Source organism: Trypanosoma brucei, chromosome 4 (assembly GCF_000002445.2).
Source record: "Trypanosoma brucei brucei TREU927 chromosome 4, complete sequence".
Lineage (NCBI taxonomy): Eukaryota > Euglenozoa > Kinetoplastea > Trypanosomatida > Trypanosomatidae > Trypanosoma > Trypanosoma brucei.
Genome location: NC_007277.1, coordinates 1,570,729 through 1,590,432, shown reverse-complemented (window position 1 = coordinate 1,590,432; position 19,704 = coordinate 1,570,729). Strand labels below are relative to the sequence as shown.

At 40.1% G+C, this 19,704-nt stretch overlaps 1 protein-coding gene and 8 pseudogenes across 1 annotated transcript, besides 7 other annotated features; all 9 read left to right on the top strand.

The window, feature by feature from the left end:
- Positions 1-19,704: part of a sequence feature (sequence corresponds to BAC RPCI93-24M18) that runs on past the window's edge.
- Positions 172-570, top strand: Tb927.4.5800 (annotated as a pseudogene).
- On the top strand, positions 1,814-2,683 carry Tb927.4.5790 (UDP-Gal or UDP-GlcNAc-dependent glycosyltransferase, putative; the record flags this gene model as incomplete). Its single annotated transcript, XM_839603.1, has 1 exon — positions 1,814-2,683. One exon carries the CDS (start codon positions 1,814-1,816, stop codon positions 2,681-2,683), a length of 870 nt encoding a protein of 289 aa, XP_844696.1.
- Tb927.4.5780 lies at positions 2,917-4,508 on the top strand (annotated as a pseudogene).
- Positions 4,809-4,830: a sequence feature (AT_rich).
- Positions 5,272-6,237, top strand: Tb927.4.5770 (annotated as a pseudogene).
- Positions 6,438-8,043, top strand: Tb927.4.5760 (annotated as a pseudogene).
- Positions 9,100-9,474, top strand: Tb927.4.5750 (annotated as a pseudogene).
- Positions 9,468-9,528: a sequence feature (AT_rich).
- Positions 9,745-9,768: a microsatellite.
- Positions 10,474-10,502: a sequence feature (AT_rich).
- Tb927.4.5740 lies at positions 10,640-12,057 on the top strand (annotated as a pseudogene).
- On the top strand, positions 13,856-15,427 carry Tb927.4.5730 (annotated as a pseudogene).
- Tb927.4.5720 lies at positions 17,269-18,723 on the top strand (annotated as a pseudogene).
- Positions 18,810-18,847: a sequence feature (AT_rich).
- Positions 19,517-19,539: a microsatellite.

The window sequence follows — 19,704 nt, the reverse complement described above, 5'->3', positions numbered from 1 at the left end:
GAATTCTTTTATTTGTAGCTTTGTTAAATATATTTTTTTAACGGCGTACCGGTTTTTTTAAAGCAGTTGGCCACCTTATTCGGCAGCCAGCCATGTTCAATCAAATTTTTCCTATATTCGTTATCAGTAAGCCAGTGCCGCCATTAACGCCAATTTTACGGTTGAGAATCTCAGTTCTACGGCTTACAAAAGGGATCTCTTCAAAAGCTAACAGCGAAAGAACAGAATAAATGCAAAGCTATCACGAGCAAAACCACAGAAGGATGCGCAGCTGCCGGTTGCGACTATGATGACAACAAAAAAGAATGCAAACCTAAAGCAGGAGCAGAAACCAAAGAAGCAGGAACAGGACAGGCACCAAAAGAAGAAGAAGCTGCAGCTAGATGTGCAACGCACGAAGATAAAGGCTCTTGTGAAAATGACAAAACAGACGGCAAACAAAACTGTGGATGGAGAAAGGGTAAAGATAACGAGGATGATAAGGGAACAGAAAAGTATCGAAATGGTAGTTTCCTAGTAAACAAAATATTGGCCCTGATTGCTGTTCCTTTTATGAGTTTACTATTTTAATGGTTTTGATAATATTCAAGAACTTACTATATTTTAACATTTCTTAACTAAATTGTGAAAGTTAGTGAACTTTTTTTGTATCGTACTGACCTGTATGCACAAAGTAGCGAGGTGATAGTGTATTGAAAATGAATGCTAAACTAATTTGAATTTATTCTTTTATTTTCCTTATTTTTTGAATATTTAGGTAAGATTATAATAATAATTCTAATGGTATTAGAGTGTTTTGTGCGTGTGTAAATACTAATATTATAATAATGAGAGTGTTTTCTATGAATAAATGCAAGGAAGAAATAGAAGTACTTAAAACTATTGCAACGATGAAAAGTAATGATTTGATTGAAGGAGAACAGGATATACAAAGAAATATTATTATTAAAACTACGGAAAGATATAAAAAATGGTGATTGGATATTCCGCGTTTCACAGAAAGGGATGAGTATGGGAATAATTTACACAAAACAGTGATTGAAACAGCGAGAAAAAGGCAGAGTACAGTGTAACTGAAACTTGTAGTCGGCTCGTCACGCGTATGAACAGCAAGAACTGGGTTAGCTGACGGCAATAGAGAATAAGGTGAAAACATGCAACAACACACCAAGCGACAAAATGATGTTGAAACTATTATCTTCTCAGCAGTATGTTCACTTACACATTAAAAATACTGCTGAGAAGATAATAGTTTCAACAACAATAACAGCAATAGCTGATAAGATGACGCAGATACTAGTCTCATGAAACCAACAGGGATTATTTAATTTAGAACAAATTACTTTCAAAATTCATAGTATGCGTGAGGGGAAGTATTGTATCTTACTACTTTGATTCCGATAACAATGTATGTAGTGACTTTTCTAGCGTGTAGGAGTATTTTTTCTTGAATGTAACTTGTAAAACAAAAAATGTAGATGCATACTCAAAGATAGGCTGTTGCCACCTAGTGTACACCATACAATATCTATATTATTATAATATCAATGTATCACTTTTATATGTAAACACGTGGCTTCTTTAATAATATTATTGTCGCAACTGATATATCCTTTAAGGTCTTTTATCATTTTTTAGGATATTTAAAGTTATCATTAGGATAAAAGTAGTATCTTATGAAGTACACTGAATATATTTGTGAAAGAGTATGCTGTTTTTCTTTTATTGTTATGAGAATTAATTTTTTTGCTTCGCTATATAGTTTTTTAATCAAAATGATTCCATATCGCTAGCAATTCTTGAAGATGAGTGTATGAGATTTGTTTCCAAGGGTGTAAGGAGGATTTGGAGAACTGAAGATTATTTAGTTGTGGCTGGAATACATTCAATAGATAATGATGAGAGATTTATAAGAAGGAATCTACAGAGAGAAACGTGTTGGAGTTACCATGAAGTGTCGAGGAAATCAAATAATTTTACTGGGAAGTTGCTTATAGTATATGCTCTTTCAGCTCATACAAATAACAATTGCGTACTCAGAGATATTGTTGAAGAAGAGGCGAAGTTAAATCAGGATGTTATTATTTTTCCTGTTTGTGATGTCAATCCGACAACAAGCAAAAAAGTGGGAGACGCGGGTAATTGGGGATGGGAAGCGGAGCTCACTATGAGTAGAAAAACGTATCTGTGGTTCAAATTGGCAGTTGAGACATTCAAGTCAACTAATCCATATATAATGAAGGCAGATGATGACATTTTTATGAGGGCGCCATTGTACCTAAAATATCTGGAGGTTCTTCCACGAGGGAAATTGAATATGGGAAGGGCATTGGGTGAACTTGACGAGTATATTGACAAAATGACATGGTATGTTGTTGGGTATGCGAACACAATTTCAAGAGATGTCGTAAAAGAAATAGTTGGCTTTTTGGAAATTTCCAAACTGTTAGTCAGAAAGATCAGCTTTAGAAACTTTGAGAAATATATTGATTATGCTGCTTCGAATGAAGATATTATGGTTGGGGAGGTATTAAGGCACAAAATGAAGCTTGATAGTTTGCTGACAGTGGATATACAAGATTGTCATTATGTGATGCACGTGAAAAGACCATTACATAAATTTGTAAGAGAGAATCCTAACCTTATTGTTTTCCACCACATTGCAGAGGAGGAATACGCGTGACTGAACACGAGTTTCAACGCTACGACGACAGCGCTGACCCCTAAGCCGACTACGCGGCACCGAACAACCTTCTGACACGAATACAACTGTTGATATTCACATGGTATGCACAAAAGTTTAACCACTGTAAACTGTTTCGCTTGAACCACACAATGACAAGCGGCAAAGCTTACTTTTCTCCTCATCTCACAACCATACAAAGCAATAAAGGTGAAAATAACCGAATGCGGTGGATGAATCGCTATCAGAAACCGAAGCAAGCAACACTAGTGTTTTTAGCAGCGCTAACTTTATGCAGCATGGCGCAAGCAGCAAACATAGTCGCCGACGCGAACGGAGCAGAGCAGGCGGCCGTTTGTAACATTATCGCGCTAACCGATGCATATATCGAGATACCAGTTATACCACTACTCACAGACGACGAGCACCAGTTCATACAAGACTTGAATTTCTCAGTGTCAACACCAGCATAGAAATCACTTGTCTACAAGGGAAAAGACACAAAAGCAGTTCACGACACCACAAATGAAGCCCAGAAAACAGGTCTAGGCTATGAGAATTTCTGGAACGACTGGAAGAAAGCCGCACAAGCAATAACAACCGATCTAGTGAAAGACAAAATTAAGGCGACCGGCGCTGCGGCACTAACCGAGAAAGGGCTCATAACTTCTCGGACAGAGATAAATCATGCGGCGTCATAGATGAAATACCTAAGGAAGCGCTACGCAACAGAAGCTAAAACGACTAAAACCATAACAACGGCGGACATAACGAGCGCGATAAACACTGCGATCTACGGTAAAGCCACGAAACCCTCACCTAACCCGGCGCACAATGCTGTGTTCGGCAGTGCAAGTTCACGCAACCGCGAATCCCTCTGTACAGCAGAAACTAGGACATCCAAGGCGGCCACAGCCCTGGAAATGCTGGCATGCGTGTGCGACAAAGGGACAAATGCGGTAAACCCGCCTGTATGCTCGAAAGGTACAGACGGCGGCAGTGCTTGGAAAAAATCCGCCGACTCGGGCACTAACCCCAGCGACATCGAGCTCAAAACGGTTGCGGAAAGCTGATCCGTCATGAAGGGCACAAAAATAAGCCACCATGAACTTTGAAGTCGCATTAAAGCGGTCAGAAAATTAACTCACGTCGAATCAAGCCATGGTTACCTCGAAACCTTCGAAAGCTCCGAATGCAACGGCAGCAGTGGCAGCGGTATCTGTGTGAAATTTCCAAATTTCAACACGAACGCGGTCCAAGCCCTACAAAAAGTAAAGTGGGTTCATGACTTGACAGACCTTGTATCGACGCTAAAATACATGGAAAACAAGAAAACAGCAACAGTGCAAATACTAATTCAGATTAAAGCAGAAGCAGAAAAAGTAAACACCAGCATCAAGCATGCAGCGGCCTCGGCCCAGGCAATAGGCACACATCAAGCCAAACACCCAAGCCAGTCAAAGCCAGTAGAAGAACAGAATAAATGCAAACCAAAAAACACAACAGCGGAGGAATGCCCAGAAACTCACTGCAACTACGACGTCACCAAAAAGGAATGCAAACCTAAACCAGGAAAAGAAACCCCAGCAGCAGGTACGGGAGAGACAAATACCTGAGTGATTGCAGTAAGCACCAAACCCGGCAGGCCAGTGAAGCGGAAAAAAAGGATGTAAAACCGTATCATAACGCAGTATGTGGATGGATTGATTTTGTTTATGGTACTGGAAAGCTCCCCAAGCAGGAGCGCCGCTCTTCCAGTTTTCTTGCAAAAAAGAAATTCGCTGTAATTACGGTTACTGCTTTTGTGATGCAATGTAATTTGTGAATTTTAAAGATTTTTTCTTAATATTATGAAAACTTTCTTTTTAGAAAAAAGTTTTAACATTTGATATATTTTAACACTTTATGATAAAAACATTTAAAAATATGCAGACTTTAGCACGCTAGAAAATACGAATTTTTATTTGAAAGTGACCTGTGTGCGCAAAGTTGTAGTGTATGAAAAATGAGTTATACTATAATTTTCTAATTTTTTTGTGGACATTATTCAGGGTTATGACAGTAATATATATAGTAGTATGGTAAAAGTAATTGTGATAGAAGTGTGTTGTGAATGAGTATATACAAATATTATAATAATATTATTTGTGAAGACTGAATTAACAGCAAAACAGAGGCACTTAAAACAGTTGTAGTGGTTCGATAAAAAAATAAACGGAGGGAAGGGAGATTAAAAGAGAAATATTATGATGGAACGAAGAGCAGAAATAGAAATGGAATATGCACAATTCCATACATAAACATATATGGCGCTATAATACACAATAATGTGATAGAGGAAACAATTGTGTATGACAAAGTGCAGTAGTCGTGGATCTGGAGTCGCTACGTTATTCGCAGTGATAGGTGTCACTAAGGATCATAAATATTGATGCTTTGGATTTTGATGCAAAGCAGTTTACATCGTAATAGAAATGGGAAACTTATCGGAAAAATTAAATTTAGTTCTGATTGAATCCACAATTTTCTTAAGGTTTCTACTTTTTTCTTATTACCATCTCATATTTGTAGGTATATTGAAAAATAAAATGTGGTATCTGAGACCTTTACTCATACAGTTCATATTTTATTTACTGTGTATAACCTCAATATATCTTTAATATTATAAAGAAAAAATATAACAGGAATATGAGAACCAAAAGTATTTGTGATCGTCGCTCAAACTCATGCAACTCAAGAAGGTATAGGCTCATATTGAGTGCCAAACTAAGCAATGTTGTAATTATCACAATTGCGATAGGAGATTTGTATAGTCATGTTAAAAGGACTAGATGGGTAATGGAATATTTAAGAGAAACATAATGAAAGTGATGAGGGTATTGTAATTCATTTGGATGGATCTGATGTTATAGTTAGTGATGAAGAGGGGTATGAGAAAGCTGTGGAATATTTTATACAAAATACTGCAGATAATGACAAAAAAATTATGCAAGAACATAGTTACAAGGAGCATGTACAGAGATGTTATTGGTTTTTTAATGTGGGTTACAGAAAAGAAGTGGATAAAAAATTACCTAATTTACTGAAATCACCTCCTAGTGGAAAACCCTTATCTTAGCGGTGGAGGTTTAATAGCATGAGTTTGGGCGTTTAAGAAATATGAATATACTTTTGGAGAGTTACTAAAGGGAAGTGAGGAGTGGTGGTCAGAGAAGAGTATTTATGCTACATTGCTAATTTGGAGGGCGTTTCAGGAAGAAGCTGTTGGAAAGAGATTCGTCTTGAGGAGAGGAACGATTGGAGTAGATTATGAAGAGAGAAATTGTTTTCTATTCTGAATAATGAGGTGATTGGAGAAGTCCCATTTATCCATTTTCCTTGGCAGCCAATTGCGTGGAATAAAAAAGCGAGACTGATTATGAAACATATTATCATGTATGGAGATTTGAAATGTATGAAATTCATGACAACAGAGATGTGTAAGATTGAGAGTTATGCTGTAGATGGGAGGAAAGGGGATTTGAATACGGTATGACTCGGTGTTAAAAGAGTAAATGAAGATTTTTTGGCTAAAAGGTTGTAAATAAAACAACCGAACAGTAGACGACAGCGCGCAATAAAGCTTAAAGAACGAAAGAAGTGTCTCATATAATCTCACTTAAAACAACTTCAGCTACGAATACCAAACAAAAAGAAATCTTTTCGCCGGTTCCCGGCACAAGCCGGGATATCTTATTCCTAAAGAAGTCAAGACATGTTGAAGAAACACCTTTTAATTTTGGTAGCGGCAGCAGCACTACTAGCGACCAATCATTCTGGGGATGCAGTCAGTGCAAGAGAAAATACACACCTTTTTCTAGATCTCTGAACTCTAATCACATTGCCAAACCGGCAACAGCCAGAGCTGCCGTCGGCGGACAGCAGGAAAAAAGCCTTTCAAGAGATAATGAAGCTGAACAATTCCCTAAGCGACCAAACATAGCGAAAAAATTTGAAAAATCAGAAAGTGGTGAAAAAGAGAGACCAAAATACAAAAGCAAAGGCGAAAAAGTCGACGCACTGCACAAACAGCGCTGGGATCTTTGGAAAGAGGCAGAAGAAGGGCTAGACAAGAAAAAGGGCGCCAAGACAACAGAAAAAGCAGCGGGACTCAATGCAATCACGCCTGAAGACAGAACACAACTCCTAGCCATGCTTCAGCCGTTCGCCGAGGACGCAACCGCAACCTATTCAGACCTCCCCCACCAGCTAACCAGCGAATCGGCGATAACAAAAGCCAAATTGCGGCAGAAATTAGCAACGGCAGCGTACGGCGAAGGAGTGAACCAAATCACGGACCGAAGCGGCAACAAACTAGCAAGTGGCACAGCATCGGGCACATCGCGCTCAGCCTATTGCGGACAAAACACGCTGACGGAAACAAAAGCAACAAGCATCGCAGACCTTCTGTATTGCATCTGCGCCGGGGAGCGCGGTGACGGTTCGGGTAACTTCAAGCCGTGCACCAACGAACAGACCGGCGCACAAGCAACAACAGCAGCAATGACAAACGCAGCAGCAGACGTAAAAGCATTAGCAGGTCTATGCCCGACTCCGCCTGCAACAGAGGTAACAGCTACAGACATACTAGAGCCTTTAGCATCTCTTCTAGGCAAGGCCCAGGCAAAGCACAAATACGTAGTATTTGGCACGCTAACAGCAACAAGCTGCGGCGGCAGCAGCAATGACGGCCTGTGCGTAATCTACAAAACAGCAACCAAAGAAGACGCCAAGAAACTTCGGCAAGCGCTCTGGCGGACCAATCTCGCTGACACTGCAACGATGCTAGCGGACCAAGCAGCACAGGCGTAAAAGATCACGACACTAATCGAAAAACTAGAAAACGTAAAGAAACAAGCCTTCAACCTCAAGCCTCAACTAGAACTGCGGAAAAGCTGACGGCAGTCCTCATGGCCGCTGCATCTAAAAACCCAACCCAAAGCAGCACCCAAACCCTCCAAGTAAAAGGGCATTTCGAGGCGATAAACAAAGAAGCACAATGCAAAGAACAGCAGCCAAAATGTGAATGGGAAGGCAAAAATGACGATGATGGAGAACACTGCAAATTGAATGAGACGCATGTAGCACAACAAGCACCAACACAAGCAGGAAAAGAAGGAAATGAGGAGACAAAAACAACAGATAAGTGTAGTGCGGCAAAACCCCCCGAAGAATGTGCTGCAGTAAAAGGTGATATTCCGAAAGATAAAAAAGCTGTTTGTGGTTGGATTGAAAACAAGTGTTAGGATTCCAGCTTCCTCCTCAACAGAAAATTCGCCCTCAGCGTGGTTTCTGCTGCATTTATGGCCTTGCTGTTCTAAAACAAAATTTCCCCCTCCCTTTCCTTAAAGAATTTTTGATAAAATTTTGCTATTTGATATATTTTAACACCTAAATTCTGCCGATTTTTTTGTTGGTTGTAAAAATTCTGATTCTGTGAATTTTTTTGTTGAGTAAAAACTTTATCCTCGTTTTCAACTGTTCCTTTTCTTGAATTTTAGGGTTAGGTTTTTTATTTTAGGTTTTAGGGTTAGAATTTTTTCGTTCGATTTTTTTGCTCAATTTTTGACATTTTTTGATATTTTTGACTATTTCTCCTTGAGTTATTAGTTTTACTGCTTTTTAGATTTTTTTTTGATTTTCACAAATTTTCAAGTATAATTTTTTTCCAATTTTTTTATATTTTTAGGGTTAGAAATTTAGGCTTATTTTTTAAATTTTGCTGCTTATCCTGAAATTTTTGTTCTTACTGGAATTAATAAAAGGAAGTAAAAATTTTAATAGGGTTATTTGGGTTAGGAATTTTAATTTTTTCGGTTTTTTTTACTAGAAGTGAAGCGTTGCGGCTTTATCTTTTTATTTTTTTAGGTGATGCAGCGGCTCTTTTTTTTATGCGGATCCTAACCCTTATTTACCCCGCAGACATTTTTGTTTTATATTTTTAACCTATTTCTCACCTGAGACGCCAACCCGTGTTGTTACACATTTGTTCTTGTCGCCTTTTTGAATTTCAGCTCTGCATTTACGACGCAACGGGGACTAGTTTTTTATTTTTGAGAAGCACTGGCAAACGGAACTCGTACTGACTCAGCTGAATTGCCTTTTCAAGTCGAAAAAAGACACATGTACCAATATTTGTAAGTAACAGAATATTGAGTTTTGCAGCTAAAGCCAGCCGACATAGCGGACTGTACCGCTCGTGGCGCGGCAAAGCAAGCTAGACAAAGCAGCCGGAGCCCTCGAACAATTAGCTGAAGCATCAGCAGGGCAATTCAGGCGCATAGCCATGCCGCAACAGATCCGGCGGCGGCCGTCAAAAATCTTAATGCAGGGCTCCATAATCAGCATGTCCAAAAATACACCGCAGAAACAAAGCAACAAGCTCACCATGTCAAGAAAATAAATGCAAACCAAAAAACAAAAAAGCGGCAGGGTGTGCGAGTGTCGACTGCGTCTATGATGACGCCACAAAGGAATGCAAACCTAAAGCAGGAACAGGACAGACATGTTCTGGGGTAGATTGCAGTAAACATCAAACCCAGCAATCCTGTGAAGCGTAAAACAAGGATGTCGAACCTGGTGAGAAAGCAGTATCTGAATGGATTGATTTTGTTGATGGTACTGGAAAGCTTCCCAAGCCGGAGTGCCACTCCTCCAGTTTTCTCTTCAATAGCAAATTGTCTATAATTACGGTTACTGCTTTTTTGATTTTAGTAGAAGTATGGCTTTCTAAGGATTCTTGCTCAAATTAATAAAATTTATGAAATATTACTATTTTCATAGAATTTACTATAATTAATAAATTTGCCAAAATTTGATATATTTTAACACTGCTTGAAAAGAATAAAAATTTTAATGAAATTTAAGGAATAGAAAATGTAAAAATTTGGTATGAAAGTGGCATGCCATTGTTAAGTAGTAGGCTGATGTGGTGCAAAAAATGAGCGGTACTCTAATATGTTTTGTTTTTTTAATTATAGACATTAAGTAGGTTTATAATAAAAACGGGAGTTAAGAACACTATAATAATAATAATAATAATCATAGGAGGGAGCTGTGAGTGTGTGTATACTAATATTATAATAAGAGCAGTAATGGTTATTCGAAAAATAGAAATCCAAAATACAAGCACATAAATAATAGAAATTGTGTAATTGCAATACCTAAGCGAAAAATATTATCTAGTACCGACCAGGAACATTATTATAATAGATGATGCAGAGACGGGTGCAGATTATAAGCATTTTCAAAAGCGTAAAAGAGCAAAGGATAATTATACGAAAGCATACTAAGGCCACTGCCATAGAAAACGCACGTCAGTGAAAGATGAAATTTTACTATTAGATTGTCAGCACATGTAGAAATGAGAGATGCTAATGTGTAGAGTTAAAGTAAAGAACAGTAAGAAAAGAGTAGCGGCACACGTGTACGCTAGAGGGAAGAGTTGTGTGAGGTGTAGAGAATCGATACTGATACTCCTCCAATTTTGTATTGATGTGCGGGGGGAAATTAAGACTTTTCAAGGAGTGAGTAATACATATAAAAGTTGTTACCGATAAGCACATGATGTCACCGATTAATTGGACAAAAAGACCGACGAGTCTACGTTCTGTTCACACATTATCCAGTTTGAAGCATCTGTGCTACAAAACAACAGTACGTCACAGATAACTAAAAGCAACTCTATCTTGTCATTCCAAGTCAAAACACTTCACTCACAATAACAGCTGACAGCCTCCAGTGACCGACACAAATTTTATATTTTTTAGAAAAAAATATAGATCAAGGTATATTGAAATTTACAGTGCAAAAATTGTAGCTCAAATGCGTGCATTTGGTGGTAATAACATGGGTGTCTGACGAGAAGCATAATGAAACTCATTTTTCTATTCAAATTGTAAGTGAAAAGGAAACAAGATGCAGTTGAAAGCGATAGCGCAACTTTTCATATGTTTCCACGCAATTGTCATTCAGGCAGTGGAACCAAAGAATCGCTGCCTGCAGCGGGCTTCAACCTAGCCTGTGGGATCTCCAAAACTTTAAGAGAGATAGGTCACTTTGCAACAACAATGGCATCAAAAATACCAGAAGAAGAAACAAAACTAAAGGCGACGGCAATAAACCTAAAACTCATGTTTAAAAAGGGGCTAATTGAACCTACTGACGACAACTTAAATGCCTAAATGTACATCAGCTCGAAATTCGGCAAAGCACAACAAGCGCTCTGTGTACACCTTCCAGGGTTCATAAAAGCGAGCCTTTCGGCGGCGATGCTCGCGGAGCAAATAAGCGAAACGACAGAGATGCTTTTCAAAGCGAGAACAAACACGGGTGCTGGACACGCGTACTGTATGGCACGAGCGAACAGTGGCGATCAGGTGGCGACAAAAGAAGACATACCTAATTGCGTAATTGGGAGCAACGTAAAGCTAAACTACGGTGACGCAGAAGTAACAGCCGCTCCTGATCTGACAAGTCTGACAGCCGAAATATCCGGCAAAGGGTCAGCAGCAACCCTTGGAGCCAACAGCAACGGCACCTGCCACTTAAGCGCGACCATGCAAAGCCACGGGATACTGAACCACGCCAACGGCAACGAAGCTACCCTGTATCTAACCGGAAAATTACTCAATATAGCAGGAACGGCTTGCAACAATAACGCTTGGAGCACGCAACACACAAAACCGTCGACATCGGCAATAATGGAAACACAGAGCCGATACACCGCAGTAACGTCAGCACTGCAAAACACTCTCGCCACTCTAAAAAAGCTAGCTAACCTCGGAGAGGACACCGACCCTCAGATCGACGACACCAAAGTTGAAGGCACTTATTTAGGTATGCCCGGCGAAGCCAAAGAAATAACTATAAAAAAGACCGTCTTCTCTAACCTACATAAAGAGCTCAAGCAATTTTTAACAGGAACCCAAACAGAGAAAAACAAAGAACGAAAGACGGTTGCAAGGGATATGCTTGTCAAAGCGTTAGCAAAGCCATCAGAGCCACTAAAATGCGATACATCAGTCACAGAAGACGTCTGCTACGCCATAAAATAAGAAACGGCTTGCAATGCAACCGCAGCATGTAGTTATAATAAAACAGAAACTGACAGCAATAAAAAGTGCAAGTTAGATGCAGAAAAGGCAAAAAAGAAGAGTGTTTCTGCAACACAACCTCAAACTACAGGAACCGAGACACCAACAGATAAAGGAAAAGATAAGAAAAAGGATGACTGCAAATCTCCAGATTGCAAATGGGAGGGTGAAAATTGCAAGGATCCCAGTTTTCTCCTCAAAAGCAAATTCGCTGTGATTGCTGCTGTTTTTATGAGTTAGGTAGCAATATAAGAATTTAAGTATTTTTGCTCAAATTAAAGAAATTCATAAAACTTTATGAAATTTGCTATTTGTGAGAATTTGACATACTTCCTAACATATGATATATTCGTACACTTTTTCATGAAATCCACAAAATCAGTATAAATCGTTAAAAACACGTATTAAAGTTGTTTATGGGTTAAAGTAGTATGGTGATGAGGTATGGATAATGAGTGCTCTTTCAACGTATTTCTATTTTGATTTTTTTGTATACATTAGTGATGGCCATAATTGTAACGATAAGTACAAAAATAATAATGATGATGATAGAAGAGTGTTATGAGTGTAGGTATACTAATATTCCAATACGAACAGTGGTGAAGACCCAATGACCTAAAAAATAGGAGCACTTAAAACAGTAGAAATGTGCAACGGGAAATAGTGAATGAGCGGGATACCATGTGAGAGGGACAGTGAGAGCGTAGAATATTATCAAAGAAAACGCAGCAAACAAAGAAGGGGAGCATGGTGAATGTACGCAGTGCCAAAGGTAGGGTTGATGAAGGGTGTAACCAATATACACAAGGAGAACGAGGTGGTGATCATGAAGAAACATGGTTCAACGTAACTTGAAGATGGGGTCTGTTATGCTACTCTCAGAAGTAGTAACAACAATAGAAGAAAAAAGAAAAGGTTGAATGAAATGACACAATACATTACAATGCGGTTCAAAGAAAAAAGATATATCAGGCCTAGGATACCTTGTGCTGCATATCACAACAAAATGGGTAGACTAAACGATAGAGGAAGGTCGTTTTATTTTTTAATTTGATGCCGCTGTCAGCTGGCAGTCAGTCACAAGGAACACCAGGTATTCGGTGGTTAATCGTGGGACCTTGCCGCCAGAATGGAGTGAAATATTTATTGATGCTCGCCAAGGATGGATTGGGTGCTTGTACATGGTTGAACCCTGGCATTCTCGTAGAAATCGAGAAAGTATCCCCATAGAGAAACCAGCTAGACTATCCGTATGGGCATCCTGACAAAAACGGCTTTCCACACAAGTTAAAGGCGCGTACAAACTAAAAAACAGAAATTCAGGCACCGAAAAGTTTGTAAAAGCAGTGAAAGGTTTCCTAGAATTACAAATTGAGCCGTACATAATAGGAAAAACAGCAGTTTTGCAACCTTAACGATGTCATCGTTCTTTCTGGCGGCCAGGCAAAGACGAGGTGATGGCAAAAAGAGCAGCAGCCGTACCCCTGATTGCCATGTTGTTTCAACATGCGTGCGGGCTGTCTGAGTGATTGGCAAAGTGTACTGAGATGAAAGCGGATACCATATTCATCTCTATTCCCTTAAAGAAGAAAGGCATGTTCCAGACTAAAATGCATCGAAGTGAATCAAACATAAAGAGTCGCGTAACAATGCAACCGGCATTTAAGGCGAAGCAGAAGTACTTAAAATGTAGCCCCCTTGTCGTCAGGCCACGGATGCAGCAGTGTTCATCACAGGAAAATACTTGGAGCCACAACTACGTTCTGTACTTCTCACAATTCACCAAACAGAACTGCACAAACACTAACCATAAAAACAAAAAGCAACTGAACTACAGGCATGATCTTTAACGGAAATCCAAAAAATAGAAAGCTACTACTTATCAAATAGACAACTAAAAAGCGAAGACACGCACCCAAATCAGAATCTGACTCTATTCTGCAAGAGAGAAGGCGAACAAGAAGCTTCAAATCAGAATTCACAAAAAAAAGAAGCCTAATAGCGGCCAAGGCCAAAGAAACTAGAGGAGGCCAATACCATGAAGTTCCTGTTCTTGGCACTGGCGTGTGTTCACTACACGGCACGGCAAGCTCAGCAAGCGGCTGGAGATGGCCTTGACAAGGGCGCCTGGAGCAAATTCTGCACCATAAGTGAAGAATTAAACAAAGTGCAAGGCAACGCGGCAGAGCGCCTGCAAGCTTTCAACACCATCAGGGTTAAAAACAAGCAGACGCCGCTCCGATTGCAGATATACGCAACGGAAGCGCAAGACGACACAGCACGAACAAAAGCAGCTACACTAGCTCTCTGGCTGAGCCGCAAGGCGGACGCGGCCACAACTGCCGGCTTGACGACGGCAAGCAAGAAGGCTATAAACGGAGTGGCAGCGGCTCTGTATGCCAAAGGCCGCGTCGACGAGCTGCTGGAACTTATGGCGCAGACCAAGAGCAGCTCACACGGTTGCTTAGTAAACGGCGACTCAGGTAGCGGAAACCCAGTAGCCAAAACACATGGGAAAATCGGGGACACCGAATGTTCGCTAACACGAAAGGCACCGGCTCCAACGTACAGCGAGCTGACGATACTAACACCACAAGGTTTCAGCGAGGAGCCGCTGCCAACCGAAGCCGGAAGCACGAAACAAACAAGCACCAAAGCTTGCAATTTTTTGACGCTCAGCGGAACCGGCTTCGGGAAGACGGCACAACAAGACGCAGCAACAGTCTACTACGGTGGCGGCATCTTCAGCGGGGCCCGGGGCGACAGCAGACTGACAGGCGCCAAACTCACAACCTTAGCAACGGAACACGACGCCAGCGCAAGGACCTGGAAAGACGCGGCAGCAGGCGCAAACGAAATAAAGAACGTCAACAGCGCAGAATACGACAATGCCACACTCACAACGGATGCTGACAGCGATCTTAAGGCTGCTGTAGCGTACATCGCGCTAAACAAAGAAGCGGCCCCAGACAGTGAGACGAAGCCGCAACTGGACCAACTATTTTCAAAACCACTCAACACAGCCATTTCCGAGTTCATAGAGGAAGTGGAAGCACATGAAATAACCTCAGGCGCATTAGAAATGAAGGCAGCAACACCACTAGGAAAAATCAACGACGTACAGAAACTAACAGCGCTTCTTCTGCGCGCAACCATCGCATCCACCAAAGAGAAAATAGATCTGGGGACAGAATTAAAAAATAGGGCCACAAGCCAGCAGAAAAAATCAACAGACGAAAAGGAGAAAGAATGCAATACCAAAGGAAGGGATAAGCAAGAAGAGGGTGAAAAACTAGAGAGTCAAGGGTGTTTTTAACTCTGAAGGCGAAAAGAGCAAAAAGTGCACATTGAGTGAGGCAGGAAAAAACAAGCAGCAGGAAAATAAGCAGAAACAGAAGGAGCAATCAAAACTGGGTGTGTAAGGCACAAATATAAGACCGCTTGTTAAAATGATAAAAAAGTCGAAAGGAAATATTGTGAACTTAGAAAGGGCAAAGAGGGTGAACCTGAACACGAGTCAGAAAAGGAGAAGTGTCGAAATGGTAGTTTTCTCGTCAATAATAAACTGTCTCTAATTTCCGCTGCTTTTATGAGTTTGGTCGTATTTTAAGGATATGTGCTCAATTTTATGAAAATTTATTTAACTTCCTAGCTGTTTTTAAATATTTTAACACTTTTTTTATGAAACTGTGAAAATTAATAAACTTTATCTTTAGTGATATGCATGTCAATGGCTCATGGGTGCAACGTAATAATTGATAGAGTACCAAATATAAGATATATTCTGATTTGTTTACTTTGCTTATTTTACAGATAATAGTTAGCATAGTAATAATAATAGGAATGTGTTGTGGATGTGTGTATACAAATATTATAAATAGGATGATGGTAAAAACACACATGTACAACAAAAATGAAAGTACTAACTCGAATGTGTGAGTGGAATGAATGTAAGGAAGGGAAATGGATCATTTGAAGTGTTACATGATAATGTAACAATGAAAATAATCATACAGATGGGGATAATGTAAGGCACAATTATGAAATAAGCGAGTCCATTTTAGAGGTTAACTCGAGTCACTTAGTTGTTAGCATAACCAGAAAAATGAGACGGAAAAAAGGGGTATATAGAATGTAACAACAAAATGCATCATAGCAGAAAAAAGAGGAAAATAAATGACAACGAAAAATAGATAATGTTCACCATTTTTCTTATGTATAGATTCTGTTTCAGAAATTATGGTGTAGTCTGCGGATTTGAACTTTATGGTTGATCATAATATACAGCGATGCCCACGGTACAGGAGTGAAAAAAAGTTGAGTAAGTGCGAAGGTAATGTTGGATTATTCTTATCATAAGAAATGGTAATGATAGTCAACATTTGTTGGAAACAGTATAGTTTTATCGGGAAGATGATTTTAAATTTGTACCACTAATAAGTTACAATGGACAGAAAAATAGCAATAGAAACACGGAAACTACTTAACGTAGCGCATGAACCAAGCTACGGGGGACCTTCATATGATGTGGAAAAAGTTTCAAATGATACTCTGCCCTAACCCTACCGACTCAATGGCAAACCGTTGAACCCATTCAAGAAACTGCGAAGTCGTATAATACTACACACTGATGTGGCATTCATGGCGTTTATAAAGGAATGTCGATAAAACGGGCGTATTCAGGACCATTTTTCTTGACAGAAGACAAAAAAGACAAACAATAAGCTATGATAATGCTGCAAAGGGCCCAGGACCGTCACGTACAAGTAAAATGTCAGCGTTTCATAGACGAAGCGCCCACATACAACATAGATTGGACCGCACTAGAAGCACACACTAATCACAAATGGCAGATACTTGAGATAGAAACATAGAATGATGTAGCTTAAATTCAAAAAAGTGGAACACCTTCGGATAACCTAATGTTTTTTTAATTCAAAAAAGCAACAAGGTAAGCACATCGATTGACACACTATACCAAGGTCAGGTAGATGAAGGAAGTAAGCGACCAAGGAAAACAGAAGAGCAAATAGCACATGCGGTATTGAATCAAAAAAGGAGAGGAGCCGAAAAGCGACAAATTTCCGTTAGAAATTTTGTTTTTAGAGGGGATTTCGTCGCTAAAAGCCAGTTAACGCATAGAACGCAGGCTGAAAAACAAAAGCGGTAATGCACTGTGTCAAGGCCAACAGCTACCACAAGATAAATAAAGGAAAACTGCTGAAATGACGCGGATGTGTCTGGAGCACCCACGGCAAAGCCAAATATACCGCCGTCGCGGCCCCGTCCGACCGCCGGCACACAAAGTGCTGGCTTCCGCTGTAGGTAAATGCCGGTGTTCGAGCACAAAGAGGTGCCGACCTTTTTCTGCGAACTTTTGAAGCGATCGGAAAACTCGCACTGCTTTCTCCTTTAAATCGGCAAAACATCTCCTTAGTTTTAAAAAAGTGGCATATTACTTCAAGACAAATTATAATAGCAGTAGCTATACTTGCTGTAGTGCTTCCGGCGGCGGTGGCGCCGACGGCAACGGGCAGGATAAAACAGGAGAAGTGGACAGCAGCATGTTCGCTTGCTGGTGAACTAGAAAATGTAGCACAGCTGGCAAATCACAAGCTAGACATGAGCACAAAGGCAGCCAACAGCTACTTGAAACAGTACATGAGAACACGAATCTATATAGCAGTGAAAAAACAAGGTGAGTCGTCTAAGGAAGATGTTGCTTTGTTGGCGTACTACCTAGCGAAAGCAGACATAGCTTTAAGCAAACTGGAAGGTGCTGGCTTGGCAAAGTCAACAACATCTATAAGAGATGCCGCGCGGCTGCAGGGAGCAATAGTCTACTTCGTCGGAGCAATGGCTCAGATTGCTGGCAGCCTCCGGAACTCAAAGCTGCCTCGAAACAGAAGGCGGCGGTAATGCATACAGAGCGCCGACAACCCCATTTTCAGGTAAGTCACAAGGTTGTAAGTTAGCTCATACAAAGCTACAGACAACGAAGCCAACACTGGCGGGGTTCACGGCGAGCGGCGTATCTGGCGAGCTAGCAAAAAGCGGAGCCACCAACACCATCACGGACACAACAAGCAATGCCTGCCACCTTACTCAAGGAAAGACAAGCCACAGACTGCTAGGTGCCAACGGCGGCGAACGAACGCTCACCGGCCAACCCAAGTTTGCCGGAGGAATATTTTTTATCGGAGGCACAGGCATGGAAACCAAGGGCCTCGAAACGATGACGGCACTAAAAGACTCAGATCCTTTTTTGTACGCGGCACACGCGGCCTACCTACATACCCAGGAACAGCCAACAGAATATATCTTCAAAAAAACATCAGAGCTCAAAGGAGACGCCGTATACACTCCAATTTTCGCTAGATTAGTAAAAGGACTGGACGAAGTACCAACAGACCAATCGACACTGAAGACAACAATAGAAAATAGCTACGGTGGCGACGCCAATATGCCTAAAAGCTACAACACCGACTTCGCAGAAACGCAGGTAATGGACCCTAATGGCAAACCAGGGACAACAGTTGCTCTAAGCTCACTAGTGTCACTCAAAGACCTGGCGATAGTGTTAACCCACTACGAATCAGTCAATCAACGAAAGTTAAAGGACAGAATTTCTGAGTTAGAAAAGCAAATTAACAAAGAATCCTCGAAAAATCCAGAGAAAATTTGCAATGACATAGGGGACCAAAATGAAACTGGCTGTACGGCCACCCCAGGCTGTCATTTCGTTTCTACAAATTCGGGAGGGGAAAAGTGCACATTGAGTGAGGAAGGCAAAAAGGAAGCAAAAAAAAAGCGCAAACGGGTGGAAATGATAGAAACCCCACATACACCACGGGAATAAATTCTGTTCTAAGTAAGGCCTCTTTTTTGCTTGTAATTTTCTTATAGCATAACAGTTTTACGAATTATTTGTAAAAGCTTTTTCTCAATTTTATGAAATCTATAAAAATTTATAAAAATTGCTATTTTGAGAGAATTTTTTAAAATGTTTTTTAAATATGATATATTTTAACACTTATTGTCAACCCCTTTGCAAATTGTGCAATTCATTGAAAATTTTGAAAAACTTCACTTGTAAAACTTTGGTATGACAGAGGCATGTGTGTACGCCAGTAGGGTGATTGTATATTAAAATAGGTAATATATTAATTTATTCTATTTCCCCTTTTTTATAGATATAAAGTTAGGGTTGTATTTGCAATAATAATAGTAATAATAGGAGGGTGTTGTGAGTGTGTATATACGAATGTTATAATAGGAATGAGGAAGAATGAAGGTGTGAGCAAAATAGCAGAACTTATACCAATGATGACTCTGCAATGAGGGTGAGATAGCGATTGGGTGAGCACTAGAGAGTGGAAGAACACGAGGAGTATTATTGAAAGAAACGCAAATATCCAAAGCTGAAAGAGTGATGTGGAATATATCGAATTTCAAGCTCGAAAATCACGATGTAGATTATTTCACACAAGAATATGATAGGGGACATGATGGTTAGACAGAAACCAGTTGTCAGGCCACTTGTAGATGATACGTTGTCCGTAGAAAGAGCAACAAAATACGAACAGAAAGAGTGATAAATATGAATTTAACAAGAGAATGCTTCATAATACATCACAGAATAGTGCATTAAGTTGAATAGGAGACAGAGAATGAAGCGGTGTATTTCTTATACAAATGGATATATATATATATATATATATAACTGCGGTGATGTTTGCAACTGTACTTTTTAAATATGTTGATAAATTCTAATATCCAACTGTGAAGTAGGAGCAGGATGAAGTGAAAGAACAGTATTTTGGTAATAATTACTTAATGTCGAATCGTTCGGGCACTCTATAGTGACGGCAGAGAGCATTTGTCAGA